This window comes from Toxotes jaculatrix, chromosome 8 (genome assembly GCF_017976425.1).
Source record: "Toxotes jaculatrix isolate fToxJac2 chromosome 8, fToxJac2.pri, whole genome shotgun sequence".
NCBI classification, from domain to species: domain Eukaryota; kingdom Metazoa; phylum Chordata; class Actinopteri; family Toxotidae; genus Toxotes; species Toxotes jaculatrix.
The window spans coordinates 13,590,729-13,610,571 of record NC_054401.1 but is presented as its reverse complement, the minus strand read 5'-3'; the positions used below and the strand labels follow the sequence as shown (position 1 = coordinate 13,610,571).

The 19,843-nt window shown below is 41.2% G+C and overlaps 1 protein-coding gene across 4 annotated transcripts in view; it reads right to left on the bottom strand.

The window, feature by feature from the left end:
* creb5b (cAMP responsive element binding protein 5b) overlaps positions 1-19,460 on the bottom strand; it is a 42,172-nt gene extending 22,712 nt beyond the window's left edge. The window contains exons 1-5 of one of the 4 annotated variants that reach the window (XM_041043529.1): positions 19,317-19,460; positions 10,354-10,431; positions 9,866-9,959; positions 8,116-8,237; positions 6,558-6,715 (exon numbers count right to left, since the gene is read on the bottom strand). In XM_041043529.1, the coding sequence (XP_040899463.1) occupies positions 6,558-6,715; positions 8,116-8,237; positions 9,866-9,959; positions 10,354-10,431; positions 19,317-19,397 (533 nt within the window). In that variant the 5' untranslated portion in view covers positions 19,398-19,460. Of the gene's footprint in view, positions 1-6,557; positions 6,716-8,115; positions 8,238-9,865; positions 9,960-10,353; positions 10,432-16,597; positions 16,682-19,316 lie in introns of those variants that run through there. The other 3 variants (XM_041043531.1, XM_041043530.1, XM_041043532.1) reach the window with 3 other exon arrangements.
* Positions 19,461-19,843: the final 383 nt, after the last annotated feature.

Genomic DNA, 19,843 nt, shown 5'->3' with positions numbered 1-19,843 from the left:
AGTGCTTTTTGTATGTGTTTGAATAAGTGCCTGTGCTGGAGTGTGAACGTTCATGAAGCTGTGTGTGAACATGTTTGTGTGTGTGTGTGTGCGTGTGTGTGTATGTGCATGTGCATGTGAGTGAATAATGACTAGCTGTGGCTCCACTGAGGGGATTGATAATAGCCTGGGCTGTGGGCCCCGGGGGAGAGCAGGTAGACACTCTGCAGTCCTGACCCTGCACTCTCACATTACTGAGTGCCTCGCTCTCAGCCGCCCAGCTTTCTTCCACAATCCCCGCCCAAGAACCACCACTGCACCACCACTACCCCCACACCCACCTTCACTCCACTATGACATCACTGCTAGACCTCCTTCCCTCTCTGAAGATGGTCTCTTTTGCTTTTTTATCTCTTCTTGCATAGTTTATTTCTCTAAGTTATCACAATATTTTTCTCCTCCCAGTGGAGCAGAACTGACAACTGTTCATTGTCTTGTTAATCCTCTACAACTCTCTTCTGGACCCCTCAGGGTGCCCACACCTCAACCCAAGCCCCTGTGGACTTGCTTGCTCTAATCTACAAATCCTGCAGTCTGCACACACACTAAGCTTTACTGTCCCAATCCCCACAGTCCCAACTCCAACTCAAGTACTGGGGACTTAAACACAAGGGGCCTGGCTGCCATCCCAGAGGAGAGAGAGGGAGAGAGAGGTGCAGTCAGTCCACTGACTCATATCCTTCCCTTTCTGACTCTGCTCCAGCAATGATGTAATGCTCTTGGCTTTTCGCCCTCCCCCCACCCTGTGCCTGCCTACCCCCAGATTTTGTCCCTCCCTCCTCTCCTCCTCTCGCTTTTCCCTCTCTTTCCCTCCTCGACTCGTCCAACATCGCTACACTCACTCCTCGCTGGGTGAAGTCACTGTGAGCTCTGGGTAGACACAGCAGCTAAAAACTTTCTAACGTAACCAAAACAGCCCAGGGCCAAGTTCCAGACGTTCGGGAGACGGTGGTGCAGTCGCCATGGGAACGGAGGTAAACAGAGAGAGAAACAAGGGCCTCAAACAGCTTGCAGCTGCCTGGCTCTCTGAGTAAACACTACACAGGACCTGCCCCTGATTTACTGCCTTTAATCACTGGTGGGAGGAGAGTGCCATGGGGTTTGGACTGAGGAAATAATACGAATCTGATCAAATAAATCAGCACTAATGGGTTACGACACAGGCTGACTTTTATTAGCGGGCTAGAGGAGGGATTGATGCTGGGAGGGTGCAGAACAGGGATGGCTCTGGGATGGGGTGTCCTCACATTAGGGAGCCTCAAGTTGAGTAAAACCATGCCAAAGCACAGCTGAGGAATGGTGGTGAATGATACTCTAGAGCAAATTAGGATTAGTATTGCGGTATTTATTCACCAAGTATGATATTGTTTTGATTCATTAGATTCCGTCAGCTGAGGACCATGAAGATGGGCTGTCTTTCACTTTAAAGGAAAGCAAAAAGCATGTCAGTACATTCCTTTCTCCAGTAAATCAGAAACCTCTTCAGCAATAACCGTGTCATCTTGTTACAAGCTAACCTGGCGTCTGTCAGCAGCACCTGACTGGTGTTGTAACATTTGGCATACACAGCCCCTTTCACTTTCAACGATACTTCATTGTCCTCCGTCTTGATCTACTAAAACTTGACTATTTATTAGCATGTTTGTTAACCGACTTCTCTTCTTCTTATGCTGCCACCTGACTCCTGTCTTCCACTGACAGTCTCATCCCTCTGCCCCTCATTCACTTTTCCATCTTCACTTTCCTTCATAATCTCAGTGCATTTTTTTCCCCACACCTTCATTGTTCTGATCCCATTTTGTCCATGCCTCCATCCAAGCATGATCTACCTTTTCCTTTCCTTGTGTAGACATGTCTTTTATCCTTTTCACCACCCTGCTAGCCACCATACTGGTATGAAACCCATGCTCTCTACATCTTATGCCTCTCTTCTCTCTCTCTCTCTCTCTCTCTCTCTCTCTCTTTCCACCACCCTCCTGATCTTTCATTTCCTCTCCACCATCTACCTCCAATCCCCCTCTTCCTCTTCTCTGTCCACCTCTGATCCCTCTTTTCCACACTTCCCCACATTGTGATCCCTGCGCTCCCCAGAGCTGCAAGGCTTGTCCCCGTGTGTGAGTTGCTCGTGCTTGAGCCTGCATGCGTGGTGGCCCCAGGACAGGGATGACACAGCCCCACTGGAATGAGAGGGAACAGAGTCTGGGCGTTCCTCTACAAATGCACTATTAAACCCACTGCAGTACACAATGAGCTCATCTTAATTCAGGTCAGATGTACATCCTGCATTCTCTCTCTTTCTTTTTTCTCTCTTTCCTTTCTTGTAATTGATTACACTGTATACCTTTGTTTTACCTTAGTGTTTACGTTCTTTTGTTTTCTCCACCTGCTGCTACTCCATGTACACCAGCCCTGCAGTTTATACATGGTTGATACTATTGTCTACACTTGCCTGTGGAGAAGGGCATTTGTCAAGTCAGACCGTTAGGGCACCTCAGGCATTTTGTAGAGGTCCCGTGCCCCTGCCTTCAGGACGGACCTCCCTCCTTATCACCACTTTCTGAATGCAATCTAATCATAAACAATAATAAAGGAAGTTTTGTTTCAATTGTGAAGTTCACAAGGTCAATGTTTGTCCATGGAAAGCCCATAACTTTGTGTATAGGTGTGGAGGCTCTCTCTGTTCTGACGCTGGCACAATGGGAGCAGAAATCAGCACAGTTATTTTATCTTACACATGGGAAAAGGTGTTATGCAATCTATAAAGATGTGATATGTAATCCATCCGGGGATCAAAATAATCAAAACTATTAAGCAATTGCAATGAGCAGTATTATATGTAAACAGCTCAGAGAGCTACAGAATCTATATAAACAGTATGTGACAGACCATGCACAGACTGCATTTGCATAATTTCAAACAGTGAAAATTAACTTGAGGTTTTTTAGAAAGTGCAAAAAATTATTATATAAAGTTATTATGTCCGGCAATGGTCATAGATGGCTATGTTGATTGCAACCAGTATTAAGCAGATTATGATAATAAGATACATGTTAAGATTTGTCAACCAGGTTCTTTGAAAAAGAAAGAATAGCAGGTATCACTATCCCACATCTTTTACCCAGTGGTCCTTTATGATCAATCAGCTTATCACCAAATCTTCTTGAGAAAAAACACAGGAAGCTCACAGCAAATTTGTCACCCTACACTTGGGCTTTGCATAAAACCCTGTTGTTTTGAAGGCATGCAGACCAACATCTATTCGTGCTACTTCCCTTAAAGGCAAAAACAAGGACCACAAGTAGATGGTGGCTCTGAGGTGTGAAAAATATTGTGCATTTAAAGCAGCATGGGAAATGAAACCACAAATTGACTTCCTTCAGAGCTTTGCACAGTGATGTGACAGCCAAACTTAGAGTTGCACACCATATGCCCAGGGTGGGACATCATCACCAACAAGACCTATTTATGATTAGAGATAAAGCTTCCATGTAGAATATTGAAAGACAGAAGGACTCACATCATCTAGATGTCAAACCGCACATGAGAACTTGATCATGTCTCACAGGAAAATGATAAGAACATCTATTTTGAAATGGATCTAAGTCAATTTAAAAAAACAAAAAACAAATTGTGTTTTTTAGAAGGTGACAAACCAAAACTTGCTTGACATCAGCTTTCAGTGGTTTAGAGGATTTCATCTTTTAGGTTCACACGATCCTCAACATTCTAAGGAATTAAAGCTATTAAAGAAAGTGTCCTTTAATCAAAGCACCTGTTTTAATACACAGCCAAAATTGAGGGAGCTATTTAAATACCACATCATCATAAATTGATGATCAGATATTTTACCACATCTGTAGTGTAATCACCCCTCACTTAACCCAGGTGCATTCAGGTTAATAGTGCTATGTAATGGAAACGATTGGTGTTGATTCCTTCACTGAGCCAGAATAGAAGAATGTCATTTTTAATTCCTTGTGCCCACACCCATCTACCCACATATCTCCACTTACAAGTCAAAAGGTTGAGGTTTCCACAGAATGTTGTATCTCACATGGTTGACTCGTAATGTCTAATGCATTTAACTCTGACATAACTCAGTGCCAGATGTTTATAAATGAAAAGCAGAGAGCATTCAAATCTGTTGGACACCGCTTCCCTTTGTACAATAATGATAGCCGTGACATTAAGATCTTCTGGGTCTTTCTTATGCCTGGTTTTAACACTGGTTTGTGTCAGTGCAGCTCCCCAAAGACCTTGTTTAGGGACTCAGAGCAGAAGGAGAGAGAGAAAAAGAGAGCGAGAGAGAGGTCCTCAGGTTTCACAGCTGCAGGCCCAGCTCAACCCTAAAGTAAATGGACTTGAGGAAAGCCAATCCTAATTGATTCCAAGCCTCAAAGCTCTTTAGTAAACATTGTGGAGCAATGAAAATGACTTGTTATCCTAATTCATTGGATGCTCACACTGTGCGTTCAGCAGAGCAGAGGAACAAACCGAGGAAGCAGATGGAAGTGAGATTAGACTGATTTTGTTTGGTGATTTTGTCTCATTCAGAGATATATTTACCACAGAGCTCCCATAAAGTGTGTCAAGATTAAAAGCTTTATAGGCCTGCAATGATCACATCCACAAACCTCACCATTCTTGACAAGGATTAGTGTTTCTTAATGGTTTCTAAAGTAATTTTAATTAAATCTAAGCATAAACAATTTGACTGTAATGAACTCTTGCACTGTGGATTAAAGTTTAATCTCTTTTCTTCACAAAGACATGGGGAATCAAAATATATCTGAGACTATAGCTGAGGTGGTTTGATAGGAGATATAGCCTATGAAGTGTCCAACATGTACTGTATGCAGGAAGTTCCTGTGGAGAAACCCTGTGCACAGAGCCTTTGGTTGGCCCTAATGGCTTCCTGTGGAAGTACTGCTTCTCAGCGGAGGGGGTTCCTCAACTCATTTTCCTGCTGATGTGAACATTTCACATCGGTATTCTCTCGTGTGAATCTACTCATCCTATTCATGCTAGGATGCTAGGATAGGATACTAGGATACCACCATCCTGGCAAACAAGTGATGTCCCTGCAGTTTCAGCACATGCAATTGTGTGCCATTCTGTGGCTGAAAACCACTACCACATAGCATACCAGCTCTGATTTTCAAATGATGTGTTTTTGTGAGCAGGCAGTAAAACCACCAGTCTCTCAACAATTCAGTGAAGGATTTGCGATTATAAAAGACAGTGTCTGTGCTTTAGCAAGGTGAGGAGTTTTTAATGACAGGTAAACTCAGGTGAAGTAGGTCCAGCAAAGTCTCTGTTACTGGCAGTGATTGCTGCTCCTCCAAGGGGGATGAAATTCCACCCCTGTCCTCGACAAAGAGCCTGACGGGGTGTCAGTCAGGCTTAGTGATGGGCCTCCCATCCAATATTCACCAGGTCCTCTAGCTGTAAATCTACACAGGACAACCTCGACACAGCGCAGGCCTATAACACTGAGCCATCTCAGTGTCTAACTAGCTTGCCACAGGCGTGGTTTACAGTAACAAAGCCCTGGCACAAGTTTGAAGGTGGCTGGGGTTAAGGGATAAGGAATGAATGAGGTCAGTGGAGTGTCCTCGTTAGGTAAAAAGTGAGTATAAATGTTTGTGTGGTAATAATTATGTTACTTATTTGTAGAAACAAACGTTTGTTGAGGTAAGATGCCTCAAAAAACTGATAGCTCATATTAAATATATAGTATAAAATCAGTGCCTCACACAGCCTCACTACATACAGAAGGCAGATATGGATCATCAGCACCCGGTCTGATTATGACTATGGATGATAATTGTTCTAAACTCTATAAACTACTCCTTGACCACTAAAAACAGCAGGTAAATGATAAAGCGGCACCCTATACAGATTTCTGTTAATATATTTTCTATATTGACTGTTATTGTACACCTGTATGAAAAGCTATCAGAGAAACAGAGCTCTAATGTTGTGGCTGACATTCCCATACAGTGAAAAGAACTATTTTAGAGCATGAAATGCTAAACCGTTGTAAAAGCAGTCACAATTGAGGCTTCAACAATGACCTCATCTTGTCCTCTGGGACCCTCTTTGGCATGCTCTGGTGTGGGACAATACTGAATGAACAGCAAAACATGAATCGCCAGTCCCACACACACTGCTCCAAAAGTAACAAAATACTGACATTACCTCAGAGACCACAGAGTGATGACAATCGGCACGAACACAAAGAGACCAGGCTGAGCCTACGGCTGTAGCTATAACGGGGGCACTCTTGAGGTGCGAGGATACACTCCGGTCACTGCACTTCTCCGATAATTTTCAGTCTGTCAGCAGTTCTTTACACTGCTTCTGCCCCATGGCAACGAAAAGATACTCACATAATTCCCCTATGTTGACTTAAAAATCCAGAAAACTACTCTTTCCACTCTTTACTACATGTAATGGTGAATTAATTTTATCTTGCTGATGTTTTTCTAGATTTTCCAACTATGTTTCTTACTCACCCTATCTGTCTATTCGTGGATGGAGCCTGAGTGATGACGGAGCTGGACTGAGGAGAGGGTAGGGCCTGCTGGATCACTATGCTGGTATCATGGTTGCCCATCCGTGAGTGGGACTGCTGGTGCTGGCCTTGGCCTGCCTGGCCATGCAGTGAGATGTTCTGCAGAGAGGAGGGAAGAGGGAAAGAAAGTTATACAAGGTTAGAAATCTGTCAAGAGTGCCAGATTTTTCCAAGCAAGCTTTATTTCCTGCACAACCCAAGCATTACAACTGATTGGCCTTGGGCTCTATACACCCAGCTTGAATTGTTAATGAGGAACTATGTAAACTATCATCTACAGGCCCTTTCTGAGTAGTGTTGGGGAAAGAATGAGGCTAATGAAGACCAGGCTTCCTTATTGTTGTTTACCCAGCAGGACAGTTTGTCTGTTTTACCTCTGCTACATTTAATGACAAATACACCGATCAGCCACAACATTAAAACCAGTGACCAGGTTTAATGTTGTGGCTTATCTATGTACTTTCCTAAGTAGCCGTGTGTTGTACATAACAATATATCTCCAAGCTCAACTCACATTGCTTGGTATAAAACATTCTGTACATGAATATGTGTTTTATATTTGTATTGGCCGATTGCTGTTTTCCTGAAGTTTCAGTGCTTTTTATCTCCACTTGTTGTGCTTTGCTCTTCCACAGTCTTGCTCTGACTCGCCTCCTGCTGACTTAGCAGAGCCTCCCATCATAAACCACACAGGCTCGGGAGGCTAGACATGGCATGACCTGAGCGCAGATGAGCTCCAGAGCCAAACCACTCAGACAACAGCTTAGCCTCAGCGTGGACTGCACATCTTCCTAGACATTAGATAAGCAGTCTGTCTTGTGGTGATTTGACGAGTACCCATGTTTCAGGTAGAGGTGCCTCAGGGCAGATCTATAATGCATAAATGATCACGTCTTTTGTTAAATGTCAAAGCTCTGCAACTCTGCTCACATGCGAGAATGTCTGGTCGGGTCTTTTATTGCTGCCACAAAAGTTGTCTCAGGGGTCTGTCCTTACGTCTGGGAAGAAACAGGACTCCCTCCCTGAGAGATGGCTGGAGAGCTGTTTGAAGTTACAGGTGGGGAAGCTGATCTCTTTTCTCCTCACCTGTGGTGGGTGACAAATTTCCACCTGCTAGCTCTGTCTGTCTTTGTCAACAAGACTGATGGGGATCAGGGAGTGTGGCGTCTGGGCGACAGCAAGGGTTGGATGTGCAACACATGACTCCAATTTGGATGAAAATAACAAAATATGGCAGAAATACTTAATTTGTCTACATACTTGTGGTTATCAGCTCTTTGAGAGATGAGCAGAATGCGGTTACATGAGGTCTAGGTGTTCTGCATCTATTAAAAGTATGCGTGTCAGTTCATAGTCTGTGGGCTGTTGTTGGTGATATGACTGATGATAGCACCAGATAACAGTTCACAACTGCCTGACCTAACCCCTGTGGGTAGCTGTGGCTTTGGGTTTAACTAGTTTTTTTTTTAAGCCTGTGGATTTATACTGTACTGCAGTACCTGTTTACTGTCCTCTTCTTCCTGGGCCTTGCAAAACTCCTGCTCAATGGAGCAGTCCAGTTCACTGAACAATCCCACCTCCTCACAGTTCTTCAAGAAACGCGTGGGTGTGGGCGTTTGGTCTGGAAATCAAGGAAAAGTTTTTCAAGTTTTAGCTTTGAAATCAACTACTGTTAATAGTGTTTGTTTGTAAAGCTGTACATACACCATGATTGTGGACGGACAAATTAAAACCAGATGTATTTGTATTATTATCACCACATATGGCACTTTATTTTTGTGTCATTGCATTGTCTTTTTACTGTTAACCCCTTAATTCATCAGTAACCCGATTCTCTAATGCTTATGTTTGGTCTGCTTTTTGATTTTCTAGCTTCATTGATTCTGCATCATGTTAAAGAGGTGTTAATTTTTATTCCTTGTTCATGTAAACCCTCATTTGACTAGCAAACCGTTTAAGGAAGTTAATGGAAAGACTAAAGTAGTAAATAAGACTAAAGTTTTAAAAATGTACATTGTTGTTTCAGATTTACAGTGATTTTAAGAAAACATTATTCCTATACTGCTAGGAAGAGACAGAGATACTAAACTTGACAGCCCCATTTCAGCTGATAAAGTACAGATCCCACCTACAGAGTGGGGGTCTCATTTGTTGAACTCAGTCAAGCCGCGGTATTCAGCTTGACGTTGTGGGGGGTGCACACAGATCAGGTTTCAGACAGTTGAAGGTGATTTTAGGATCAGGCTTGTTTCAAAGGCTAAAAGCATACTTCATGGTCTGTTTATCCATTCTGGCTAGACTGGGGATTGACTCAAACTTTCATCATGACCTGTGTACCCAAAATACAGTTTTATTCCAAATATACTTTTTTTCCATTTGGGAGGCTGAGAATGTAACTCAAGTTCTATTAATACAAAAATGCCTGTGAGTCAATGAAAAGCTTAGCAAATGGCACAGGAGGTTAATTTTAGGGAAGCAGTTATAGTAATAAAAGCTACAGAGTAACCATGATACCATGTGTGGCTGAATTGTAACTTACAGTATAACCACTGAGTATTTTATCCTGAGTTCAAGGTCTAAGTAAGAGTAATGGCCAGAGCTGTAACTCAGACAACAGGTAATAAGGACACCTGGCCTAGAAAATCCGATCCTGCTGTCCACTGAGTGTAAATAATAAAGAAGACACAATCTCGGCAGCGGGGCTGAAGCGGTACACACTGTCGTCTAGGGTGGCAGGGACGTTTCTAGGAATGGAGATCTATACTTATGGATTGGCCTTGGGGTGACACTTGTATATGCAGCATAAAATCTATGAATTTGATGTTTCTTTGAACAGATCAGCATGCCACCTGGGGCTTGTGCACCCAACCATCCATAAAACATTTTTAAACCATCTCCCTCTCCTTCAGTAAGATGAAGGCTAATGACACCTCTGATGATGGGATAATGTAAATCATACAAAGCGACAGGGAAGAGAAATTGAACTTGCTTCAGTCATATGCGTCAGCATCTCTTCATCCTGTCGTGCATAAGTGGTATGCACAGAATAGAGCTGAGCTTCACAGCAGTTTGTGTCCTATGATTTACATTACTGTAAACAACTGGTATAGACATGCCATAAAGTTTTCTGATGATAGACAAGAGTGTCTGAGCATGAGTCACCAATGCACACACCTGCAAATGAACTACGGGTTCCCTGTGAGCCCTGCTGGTGTAGCGTGTGTCTGTATTGATGTCCCTGTAACTCACCTGATAACATGTTGTCGTTCTTTATGGAGGGGAACTTAAGGGTCATCTCATGTTTGTGTCGATGTATCATCAAATGGTCCTCCGTGGGGAATCGCTGTTAAGTTTTTAAAAAGGGGGATTGTAAGAACTGCATGTACAAAGACAAGTAAGTGTTCTAGGAATAAATTATAAAACCGTCAAATAGTCCCCTCCATGTTCACTGTTATTCTCCATTTAAAGTGTGTGTCTTAAAAGAGCACCAGCCTTGGTACTGACTTAGAAGATAATTTCATTCTATAGGTATTTTTACACCTGCAGCGTTATTTACAGTTTGTGTTTCACTCAGTTCCGTGCTATTCTGTTTCTCTCTTGTGCATGAGGCAGTAACCTACTCCTCAGGCCTCCTCATTGTACACCTCTTCATATTACAAGGCAGACATACACACCCACACACACACATATATATACACACTGTGTTTTGCTGTGTTGTTTTGTCTCGACACACTAACCTGAGAGCAGCCAGGAGCGTTGCACACGAACGGCCTTTCCTGGTCTGAGTTCATCACTCTGGCCGACTTCTCATAAAACTACAAAAAACAGGCAAAAGAAGAAAGCAAGAAGAGGAAGTAAGCGACTTGGGTTTCCCCACCAGCATCCAAGAGGAAAAACACACTCACTGTGTCACGCTAGACATAGAATTGCCATTGCACCTGAACCAGCTGTGTGGTTATTTTCAGTAATAAACATCCAGTTTTGTCACATTACAGAAATCTAAGATCTACTAAAATGACATCAAGGCTAAAGTTCTGGCTTTTTACCAGCCGTGACAGCGTGGCTGGTATTGTTTTCATCTTGCAAGTTTGCAAGTGTGTGTATGTGTGTGTCATCATGGCAAAATGTGGTCCTGGAAACGCCTACTGCAGCGGGAATTACCACAGAGCCAGTTTTGAGTACTTTGACAGGTGTTAATATGTCTGTCTCTCTGTCTCTGATCAGATGCTGTCATCATGATAGCACCACAACTGTGCAAGATATAGTCAGGAAACTTTACAGGTGTGTAATTGAGATCAAAATCAAAAAGACGGGCGTGGTCCAACATATGTGTAACTGAGTACCCATGTAATACAGTAGTAATGACTGCTGAGTACTCATGGTTTAGAACGGCAACATGTTAATGGGTGTTGTGGCTGGTGTGATCCCATTGCAAGATTGTCTCTAGTTGTCTAGACTGGACACAGAGGATTCAGTGACAAAAAACTTCAAACTTCATGCACTGGGATAGCATTTAAATAGTCCAACATACTTAAGTAATTTGATTTTTTTATTACTATGGTTTCATTATGCATAATCATATAGACTTTAACCTGCTCTAAAGTGCTCATTCATCATTAATTTCCGCTGGGCAAACCATATAGACAGAGGTATATATTGAAGCCACAGTCTTCAAGAGTTGTCTTCACTTGAAGAAAGTAACAGAATCTTGTCTAGTACATATGATGATGGTCTGACAACAATAATTACTCATTAGTGGTGATGAGAAAAATTCATTTACAGTAAGACAAAGGCTCAGGCACTTAAATCTCATCCAAGCTGACACCATGCAGCATTTTCAAGTTTCGGTGGTATAGCAGTCAGCTAAAGATTTAATTTTAACCTACTGAGTTGGTGTACATTTCATAGTGAGAACAAGAAAAGGAAGTGGTAGCGGAGCAGCATTGCATGGTAGGCAGAGACTGCAATTTGCAGTTATTTGTTCTAAAAAAAACTATTTTAAAATACGAGTTAGTTTTATAGCTGACAAAGAGAAGGACAATATATTTGTTTGCCATCAACTACTGCCAAATGTGTGCTTTAGAAGAATTTCAGTACACTACAGTCATGGCCATGCATCATGTCAAATGTACAATAGCATCACTTAATTGTTTTAGATGCTTTACTAATTCAAAGTGAAAGAGAGGACAAATGTTCACAAAGAGGAGTGCAGATCTTTGTAGTAAAAAATATAAAACTGGACCAGAGACACATTAAAATGAAAGACATGAAAATTATGTCAATTTTATCCTGTCCCACAGAAACACAACCATGCACACGAACATACAAAACACATTCTGAAAATACATTAAAAGCAGACTTGCTATATTTACAGTACAATGTAAGAGAAAGAGCAAAACTAACAGGTGTATTTTAACAGATTCGCAAGACCAAACTAAGAGTAATGACACACCATTTAAAGGCTTTAATGTGCACTTTAATCAGCCATTACATTTGATGCACAAATGATGTCTCACTCACATTTAAATATTTGAACTGTATAGTTTTAGAATGGCTAACAGACTCATTCCTGCCGAGAGCAAGCAAGGTTGTAGGTGTTAAGAAAAAAACAGAAATATATTTCTTAAAGAAATGTTGCACACTTGTGCCCCTTGCTCAGCAACAAGTGTAGCTGGCATAGACACCCAGTACATTTTGAAAACAGACTGCATTGTGTCTGTGAAAATTATATCTATAAATCTACATATAATATAGATATTAAAGCTGTCAAATACCAAAGGTTGGCACTGAAAGCTTGGTCAGATTCTTGGGCTGCTTAGTTTTTAAACAGTGATTGTTTCTCTCATTTAATTAAATGAGGAAAGGGCTTTATAAAAAAAAAAAAAAAAAGACTATACTTAGCAAAGTAAGCAATAGAAAAAACTATTATTTGAGTATTCTTTGGACATAAGCCCTTGCCATGGTGTCCAACACCATCCATGGTGGCTGCTCAGTTTTGTTCCACAGAGCGCCTCTTATTTTAAGGTCCAGTCTTTGTCCAGTACGATGCAGGGCAACTATCCGACAAACACTAGCAAACAACGTCTGAGCAGTCACCACATGCCAGTACCACAGCTACTCAGCATCTTCTGACAGATGTTTTATTTAATAGTTGTTTAGTGAGTATGACAAGTGTTAAGATTAATTAACCATTAATCCCCTCCTAAGGAGCACAGCACGGCACAGGGACAATCTTCAGCTTCGAGCCAGTGATGTGATCATGGCAAGCAGCAGGATCGTTCACACGAAACATGCTGGTCTTTTGGTATGAGACATGCAAACGGGTAATGAAAATTCAAACTCCATACATGAGGCCCCTAGTTGGCCCTAGTGAGGTTTGAACCAAAGGCCCTAAGACCATGAAAATCTACTAGAGTTACGAACTCTCATACTTCAATAAGCAAATTAAGCCTTTACAATCTATTTGAATAGTGCCTGGAAGGTAGACTCTCCATTCCGACATCATAAAAGTAAAGCTTAATGAAAACACTTGGCGATAAAATGGACAGTAAACAATGCAACTACAATTTTTCTGTTGTAGTACTGCTTAAAAAAACGTTTCAAGGGGTCTGTTGAGAGACAGATGACTGGAACACCTACAGCATCTACAGCACTGATGCTGCTGCAAGATATAGCTCTCGTTAATTACAAACAAATAACACTAACTTTATTACTTCTTTGCCCGTCGCCATCATCAATTCACGAGTACAGCGACATATCTGAAATTCAAGTCCGTGCCACATGCCATGTGTTGAGCACGAATACCTTCACGCACTATGTACATGTCTGTCTTTTTCATGGGTACAGACTATTTCCTCAAGCACAGTCAAAACACTCAAATATTGTGTTATGCTAAGCAGTGCTGTTTTCCTAACAAGCTGTACTTCATGACCGAGCCTGCAGAACAGGGTCTGGACAGGGTCTCTCTGTCAGAGAGCAATGAGCCCTGCTCTCTCTTTCTGTCACCAGTTTACTCCGCTTCTTCTACTGGGCCCCTAAAAACTCACCTGGTCTCCTTTGACACAACAAACATGACTAACACTGCTGATCCTAAACTTCAAACCAAACTAGACTCAGGATGATGGCGAGCATTAGAACTAGTCATTCAAAAAGCCTTTACATGTGTTGCTGATTATTTGTGTTTTAGGCCACTTTTTAAAATCTCAAATGCAGTTCCATTGAACTTTCAATTGTTCAAACAATACTTGTTGCCATGTTTGTTTTCAGGCTTTCTTACTGAACACCTGCACAACTATGAATCACTTCATTAAAATCCAAAACTTTACAACAGATCAGAAAAATGATATCGCTCGAAAGCACTAATAAAAAATATGCGAAAAAGAGTATCCTTGACTTTTAAAACAGATGCAAAAAATTAACTTTTACCTTCCTGTTCCTGTTTCTAAAATGGGACTTGATCATTTCATCACATTTACCAGGAAATTCAAACCACATGACGCATAAAACTTTTAACCATTAATTCTGTGCATGCCTCTGTGAATTATCCAAAAGCTTTCACACTTCAAATTATCAGTACTCAGTGTCCTTTCCTTGGAAGGGGCACTTGGCTCTCATTTGATATAGATGTTTTAGTTTAGCAGAGGAAATTTGGTTACACTTTACATTAACTATATCCCGATGTGAGCCAGGGGAAGGATTAGGGTCCGGCGTTTGATTTCAAGAGGAGCTGGGGAGGAATTCTCCAGGTAGAACACATATTAGAATTTAAACAATATGGTGAGGAAAAGACGGGTTGGGGTGCAAGGCATATTATGTTAAAACAAGCACAAACATGCGCAGCAATTCAAATCTCCAGCTCCCCATAGCCTAGGCCTTTGACAGCCCAAGTTCAAGGTAGGATCACGGCGAACCCTGAGGCAGAGAACATGGCCCTCTTTGACAATATCTGCCCTGAACTTCTGCTCTTGAACTGAATGCGTGGCAAAAAGACTGCTGTTATGTAAACCTCAATAACTATCGATTACTGGTCTCTCCCACAACATGTAAATTCATAACAAATACAAAAGTCCCCCCTCAAAAGGCAATGACACCTATAACAATTACATTATTCTTACTCACAAAAAGTTTACTATTGTGGGAAGGGAGAAAAAAAAGTCCCAGACCAATGTACAAGTCAAACAATAAAATTCATGCAGTAGTTTTTTGTTGTTGCTTTGTTTTGTTTTTAATGTGAAATGGGACTCTTGTGGCCAAACTGTTGATTGGACTGTCTGATTGGTGTTAAGATGCTTGTCATTTGACCCCTTCAAACATTAGTACAATCATTACCAGAGGACTGTTTCACCTTGGGCACATGCAGCAACTATCAACAAATAAACTTTTTGTAAGTCACATTTCATTGCAGGCAATGAGCCACTGGACTGCAATCAAGCTTAACACTGAGCAAAATATTGGAAGAATTATTTCTGCATCAAGGTTACGAAATAACACAAGTTATCCACTAAGTTTAATGTAGTGTCGGTGACTACACAGTCCTTGCTATTTTAAATTTATTCAGGAAATAATATTTATTCATGTAATATTTTAATATTGTGCATTATTTAATTTGCTTGACCGATTGGCTAATTCACTTCACTTAGATTCTGACACATGAAAGTTTTGATGTAAATCTGGTTTATTATCAATAGTTTTTTTTTTTCTTAGGGGATTTATAAGTTGGTAACTCTTCTCAGTCTCTAAAGATAATTGAAAACATTTGTTTTGTTAGGCATCTTGCAACAAAGGAGTTGGAAATGTGAAAAAAGACAATTAAACTGTTGTTTTAAAAAAAATTGTACTTCATCCAATTGAAGTATAATAAAATCCTGTTTTTAAAAGCATTTTTAAAACTAAAAGTCCATCACAGCCTGGATTAAATGATCAGAATTGCTGATATCACCATCAAAGTTAAATACCTTATTAGGTGCTATTAACACAGCCAATTAAAGGGACACGATAAAACTGTAAGCCTGCACAATAATTTAAAGCAGCGTGCACGAGAAACAAGTGGTTATTGATAGTGTTGTCACATAAACGTAATGACAGCGGAGGGTAATCAAATGATTAAAACATCTTTTCTGTTTTTTTTTTTTTTTTTTCCTTCCAGCCGTCCACAGGCACAAAGCGCGCCTCGTCAGCACAACCTTCCTGAAAGTAACCCTCAACATCTCAGCGGTTAATCAAATATCGACTGGCCTGCAGAATGACGTAATGTTAGTCACGGTACTGTTCGAGAAAAAAAAGGAACATAAATTTCACGTTAACAGGATCATCACCCTTTTTTATTTTTAACTGGCATGACAGCATAGCCACCGAGCTATCATTTTCCTTACGATTCCTGGTGAACCGCAGCACGCAAGAGAGTCCGGGACAAACGCCGGCTCTGCGTATCCCGAGATGGGACAGGCATGGCAATGATGCACCCCAGCTTTGGTGCTTCGGAGCTCATAAAAAAAAACAAGTGTCAGACATGACACACTGGTATGAAATGCGATTTTTTAAAAAAGAAAAGTTAAGAAAAAAAAAAAAGAAACCCATCCTATGCAATGACCCTCTCTGTGATTTATAGTCGGGCTTGAGATGAATTCCCGCAGACCTGTATCCGCGGCTACCTGACAGACCGAGCAACAGCAGCAGCAGCAGCAGCGGCACTTGACTCCGCGTTCAACTTCAACAACAGTCAACAGATAGGCCGACGCACGGACACCGAAGTGAGATGACAATGCACTTACTCCAACAAAACTAACATGACAATTCATCTCTTTTAGCTGCAGCCACGTATGAGTTGAGAACAAGAAGGGAAAAAAAAAAACACAAACACACAAACAAACACAAAAACACATCCTGACCGGGACTGCTGAAGCGAACAACAAAACAAGCTGTTGCACGAAAAAAACGGAGAAGAAAAAGTAACAAGGAGCGCTTTTAACAGACATAACAAACCTGCAGAGACGCATGCACGGTCCTCTGCATGGTGGTAGAAGCTTTTCAACTCACCAAACAAGTGTAGAAAATGTGAAGCAGTCTCTCAGAAGAAACCACGTTGGACTGAGAAAAGATTACAATACGATCTATTTAGAGAAGCATAACGTCACCCCGGGTGACGTCACGTGGGATTCCTGAACTTCTAAATCATTGCGGTCCGCTCAGAGGCGGCGCGAGCAGGGCGGAGTTTGCACATGCACACACGGGATGGAGAGGCATGGGTGGATGGATGGACGGACGGACGGCCGGACTGGTGCTGGACCTGGCGTGGGTGTGGCGCAAAGGTGGATCACCGGTGCTGACCAATTAAGCACGCATGCAAAAGGATATCTTCGCACTGAGAACTCCGAACTGTCATGAGAGGATTCAATCACACACTTCATGGAAATGTTACACTAGCTAATTTTACTGATACCAATAATAAAGTAACGGTTTTCTTATTTTCTTTCTAACAATAAAAATAAAGGATCCATTAGGAGACAGAGAGAAACTTAACTTCGTAAAAGCCCCCCTTTTTTAAAGCAGACATTTTGACTTGTCACAGTAGCAAAAGCACACCTGTTACTCATAACATTAATCATAGCCCCACTCTCCAAGACAGGGAGACAACAAGCCAGCATGCCACTGAAGAAGCTAAATGGAATTCAGCCATCATTAATTGTATTATTTACACCTGTGCTTTTGTTACTGTGACATGTCAAAATGTCCCACAAAAGACCTACTGGATTAATTAGATACAGAAATAAACATATACAATATTTGCCTTTCAGTTGCACTGCAAATTGCTCATGTTGTAAGGGAGATTTATGCATTCTTAAGCCACAATGACCATGACCAGGTGGCTGTCTATCACACAGTGACAGTCATGGCAAAATGAGCTCCTGAGCTCCTGTTAACCCTATATCCCTCCTAATGTCTGGGGAAAAAAAGCTGAGTTAAGCTGAATTAATACAATGCTGTGGAAATCTGGTCAAACCCAAATTAATTTAGAAATATGTAACCTTTAAGCTCAAACCTGAAATAATTAAGGCTAGAGTTTTGACACATGGACCCTCTTCAGGCAGCGCTTCAAGATTAGATAATATACCAGGACCAACCTATCATTTAATTAATCATTTCAATTAAAACAACACATAACAGCAAGCTTGGAGATTCAGGACCTTTATGTTCAGTGGTTCTGAGCTGTTTCACCCAGCTGCTAATCCTGACTCGTTGACAGCATCAAAGATGTATTACTATTAGACTTCACTGTCAGAGCCTGAACAACTCATTTCTGATAATCAAATCATAGGAATTTTTTTCTTTTATGCAACAATAGTTATAAGTGGGTCATTTCCTGACAGACCTTACATGAATCATCAGCAGCTTCACTTGAACTGAACATGCAAAATACACACTGCCCTATCTGAAATGATTGCCTTAGCTACAGGACATTAGAAGAGATTTAAACAGCTTTGGAGAACAAAGCATTTATGTTGGAGCTCTGGGTGACCTGCTGGTGCCAACTGGCTGTGATTTCTTGGGCCACAGACACTGGTAGTGAAGCCATCCTCAGCTCCAGGGATTAATGACTCCTCACACATTAAGAAATGTTTACCACTCGCCTGCGACCACTCCACTAGACGCACTAAGAGCTCTGTCACTGAAACAATAACGCAGTCTGAAAAGCCCTCATAACTCAGAGCTTCTCCGCCTCTGTCTTTTAACCAGAGCTTTAATCAACGTTTATGACATCCTTTTGTCTCTTTATTGCCAATATATTTCCCAACCAATCCAAACATTATGCTCCCAGAGGAGCAGACTATTAAGGTTGGAAAGAGCCGATACAGTTTGGGTCAGTGACCCACACTAAAGCAGATTTGATCTATATTATACTAAACCTTTTATTATTATGCCTTTGTGCAATGCTTTTCAGTCGGATCACCTTGAGAAGATTAGCACCTCTGAGGATGCTTTGTTGCAGCGTGTGCAAAAGGCGAAGGAGGCTAAATAACAAAAGTGTAATTCAATTTTTCAGTTTGTGAACAAAATATTAAACACCTTCAAAAATATTTTACTTTGTGCAACAGTCAAAAGACCCTAAACAGAGATGACTGGGCCTTCAGGGATGGAAATGTTGGGCTCTCAGTATTACTGCACAGCATTCCACAGTGCAACACTTCAGCAAGACAACTAAAATGGTAGTTCAAACTGATTGTACATTCAGTTTTCTACTATCTTCTCTATCCAAAGTGTAAAGCTCCATACAAGCTAAAGTAGAAAAACACAGCAGACACAGAAAAGTGTCCTCTGATGAGGCTAGAAGAATTTGTATTTATTATCTGTAGCTCTCTGGCATAAACTGATTAAGATTCATCTCCTTGACCCTTGCAGACTCCAAGTATATCTCTAAATTGCCAGTTTTATTCCGGATTTAAAAAAGGAGTGACTCACTCAGAAATTCTAATAATATAATAATAGAGATTACTCACAGTGGCAGTCCATCACGTTTGTTTTACCAAAGAATACCGGCCAAGTTGCATTTGAAGTTTTCTAATTTCAGTTCCTTTAGATTTCCAACACTTTCAGTTAGCAAAAGCAACCCATCTTTGTTTGATAGCATGCAAGCTGGTATGGTGTTTACAAGTGGCAATAATACTGTGGTAGAAAGGAAAAGATTATTTTGTTACCCCCTCACCTTATAAATGTTTGAGTCTCCAAAGCTTTCTGAGAAGAATGGTCCAAACATCACCGGTGGAGTCAGGGGGACACCAACCATCACTGTTGTGCGTTATGATGGAACTGAGAGCCTAATTCAGCAAAACATATGTGCTGGGAGGTTCCCAGTAGATAACCCCGGCGACATTCTCTCACCCAAATGCTCAACCTTGAAACATTTACATTAGGTGGCTGGTGAATGGTGCTGCCTGTGTGGCTCTTTCTATTTATAACAGTTTAAGATGATGTAGTCTGTGCTCAGCATTCATGGGTGAGACATCTGAATCAGTCTTCTCCATGAGCTCAAACTGGATTATTAATCACATTTCTTAAACCTACATTTATCAGACTGGGTTTTTAAAAGTGTCATGTAAATGGACGATAATAACAATAACTTTCTACCTTTCATTTTGTAAGATTTCATGTTTATGATTTATATTACAGCATCGCAGGGACAATGTTTTGGATAAATTTCTCAAGTGGTATTGCCATCTTGTTATTCCTTCC